Source organism: Mustela lutreola, chromosome 15 (genome assembly GCF_030435805.1).
Source record: "Mustela lutreola isolate mMusLut2 chromosome 15, mMusLut2.pri, whole genome shotgun sequence".
Taxonomy (NCBI): Eukaryota; Metazoa; Chordata; class Mammalia; order Carnivora; family Mustelidae; genus Mustela; species Mustela lutreola.
In genome coordinates this window covers 50,300,230-50,302,617 of record NC_081304.1, presented here as the reverse complement: position 1 = coordinate 50,302,617, position 2,388 = coordinate 50,300,230, and the positions used below count along the sequence as shown (strand labels likewise).

Sequence of the window (2,388 nt, the reverse complement as noted above, 5' to 3'; positions counted from 1 at the left end):
AGAAATTGCTGTGGCCAATGTCAAAGAGGTTACTGGCTATGTTCTCCTCTAGGATTTTGATGGATTCCATCTCACATCAAAGTCTTTCATCCATTCTGAGTTTATCTTTATGTATAGTGTAACAGAATGGTTCAGTTTCATTCTTCTGTGGCTGTACAATTTTCCCAGCACCATTTATTGAAGAGACTGTCTTTTTTTGCATTGGATATTCATTCCTGATATGTCAAAGATTAGTTGACCATAGAGTTGAGAGTCCATTTCTGGTATCATAAAAACCATCTATGAAAAGCCCACAGTGAATATCATTCTCAATGAGGAAAATCTGAGAGATTTTCCTTAAGTTCAGGAACACCACAGGGATGCCCACTCTCACCACATTTGTTCAATGTATTACTAGAAGTCCTAGCATCAGCAATCAGACAACAAAAAGAAATAAAAGTCATTAAAATTGGCAAAGAAGAAGTCAAACTCTCTCTCTTCACAGATGACATGATACTTTATGTGGAAAATCCAAAGACTCCACCTCAAAATTATTAGAACTCATACAGCAATTCAGCAATGTGGCAGGATACAAAATAATGCACAGAAATCAGCTGCATTTCTGTATGCTAACAATGTAACTGAAGAAAGAGAAATTAAAGAATCAATTCCATTTAAAATAGCACCGAAACCATAAGATACCTAGGAATAAACCTAGCCAAAGAGGTATATACAGTAGAAACTACAGATCACTTATGAAAGAAATAGAGAAAGACACAAAGAGATGGAAAAACTGTCCATGTTCATGGATTAGAAAAATAAACATTATTAAAATGTCTATGCTGCCCAAAGCAATCTATACTTTCAGTGGAATCCCTATCAAAATACAATCAACATTTTTCACAGAGCTGGAACAAACAATCCTAAAATTTATATGGAAACAGATAAGACCTCAAATTGCCAGAGGAATGTTGAAAAACAAAACCAAGGCTGGGGGCATCACAGTCCCTGACCTCAAGCTATATTACAAAGCTGTGATCATCAAGACAGCATGGTATTGGCACAGAAACAGACACATAAATCAATGGAACAGAATAGTATGTCATTTAAACAGAAAATGTCATAGTGAAAAAAGGCCTGGGTCAATATTCTGATATTAATAACAATGTATCTACTTGATAAAACAATGTAAAAGTCCCTGGCTTTGCCATTATACAGGCAAGGTAATTTTTTTCTTGAAAAGAACTCTTCCCAGGGCCCCCTTCATGTCTCTGTTCCTTAGGCTGTAGATGAAGGGGTTCAGCATGGGGGTGACCACAGTGTACATCATGGCCATGACAGTTTCCTTAACGGTAGAACTATTAGTTGATGGGCACAAGTAGAGACCAATAACTGTCCCATAGAAGAGAGACACGACAGAGAGGTGGGAGCCACAGGTGGAGAAGGCTTTGTGAATACCCCTAGCAGAAGGGACCTTGAGGATGGAGGACACAATCCGTGCATAAGACATGATAATGAGCAGGAATGGGATGACAAGAATGAGCCCTCCCATGATAAATATCACCAATTCATTAACTCGAGTGTCAGAGCAGGCCAGCTTCAGCAGAGCAGACATATCACAAAAAAAGTGGGGGACTTTGTTGTCTGCACAAAACCACAATCTGGCCATGAGCAGAGTGTGTAACATAGCATGGAACATGGTCAGCACCCAGGACAGCACCACCAGGGAGAGACAGAGCTTGGGGCTCATAAGGCTGGTGTAGTGCAGGGGGAAGCAGATGGCCACATAGCGGTCATAGGCCATGGCCACCAGAAGGAAGCTCTCTAGATCTGCAAAAAACAGGAAGAAGTACATCTGGGTCAAGCAGCCAGCATAGGGAATGGAGGAGACTTGGCCCTGCATGGTTTGTAACAACTTGGGAATGGTCACAGAAGAGAAGCAGATATCAGAGAAAGACAAATTGCTGAGAAACAAATACATGGGCGTGTGGAGGTGGGAGTCCAGGCGAATGAGGATGATGATGATAAGATTCCCTAGGACAGTGGTAACATACATGGCCAGGAACAGGGCATAGAACAAGTCTCGCTGATCTGGATCAATGGGCAGGCCCAGGAGGACAAATTCTGAGATGACAGTTTGATTCTTTCTTGTCATGCTCTGTGTCCAGTATCTTTTGTCCATTATAAACCTGAATAAAAATTAACAACTTCTATGATACAAGATAAGTTGTTCTGCAATAATTGATTTCACTCTCATTATCCAGAACAGCATTCTGTAACCACAATATAACAAATCACTAAATCCAATCACTTTCAGACTTTTTGCATTTCTCACTCCTTACCATTTAACAATGGTTGTTAAAATGTCAAATGTTTGACTCTTCCCTCTCTTCTGAAACACTCTTATCT

The 2,388-nt window shown here is 40.1% G+C and overlaps 1 protein-coding gene across 1 annotated transcript; it reads right to left on the bottom strand.

The window, feature by feature from the left end:
* Positions 1-1,189: 1,189 nt before the first annotated feature.
* On the bottom strand, positions 1,190-2,134 carry LOC131816239 (olfactory receptor-like protein DTMT). The gene has a single exon (XM_059148779.1). It carries the CDS (start codon positions 2,132-2,134, stop codon positions 1,190-1,192), a length of 945 nt encoding a protein of 314 aa, XP_059004762.1.
* Positions 2,135-2,388: the final 254 nt, after the last annotated feature.

What these genes read in the sequence shown, in the direction of transcription:
- LOC131816239 (XM_059148779.1), bottom strand. Translation starts at nt 2,134, where the DNA reads ATGACAAGAAAGAATCAAACTGTCATCTCAGAATTTGTCCTCCTGGGC.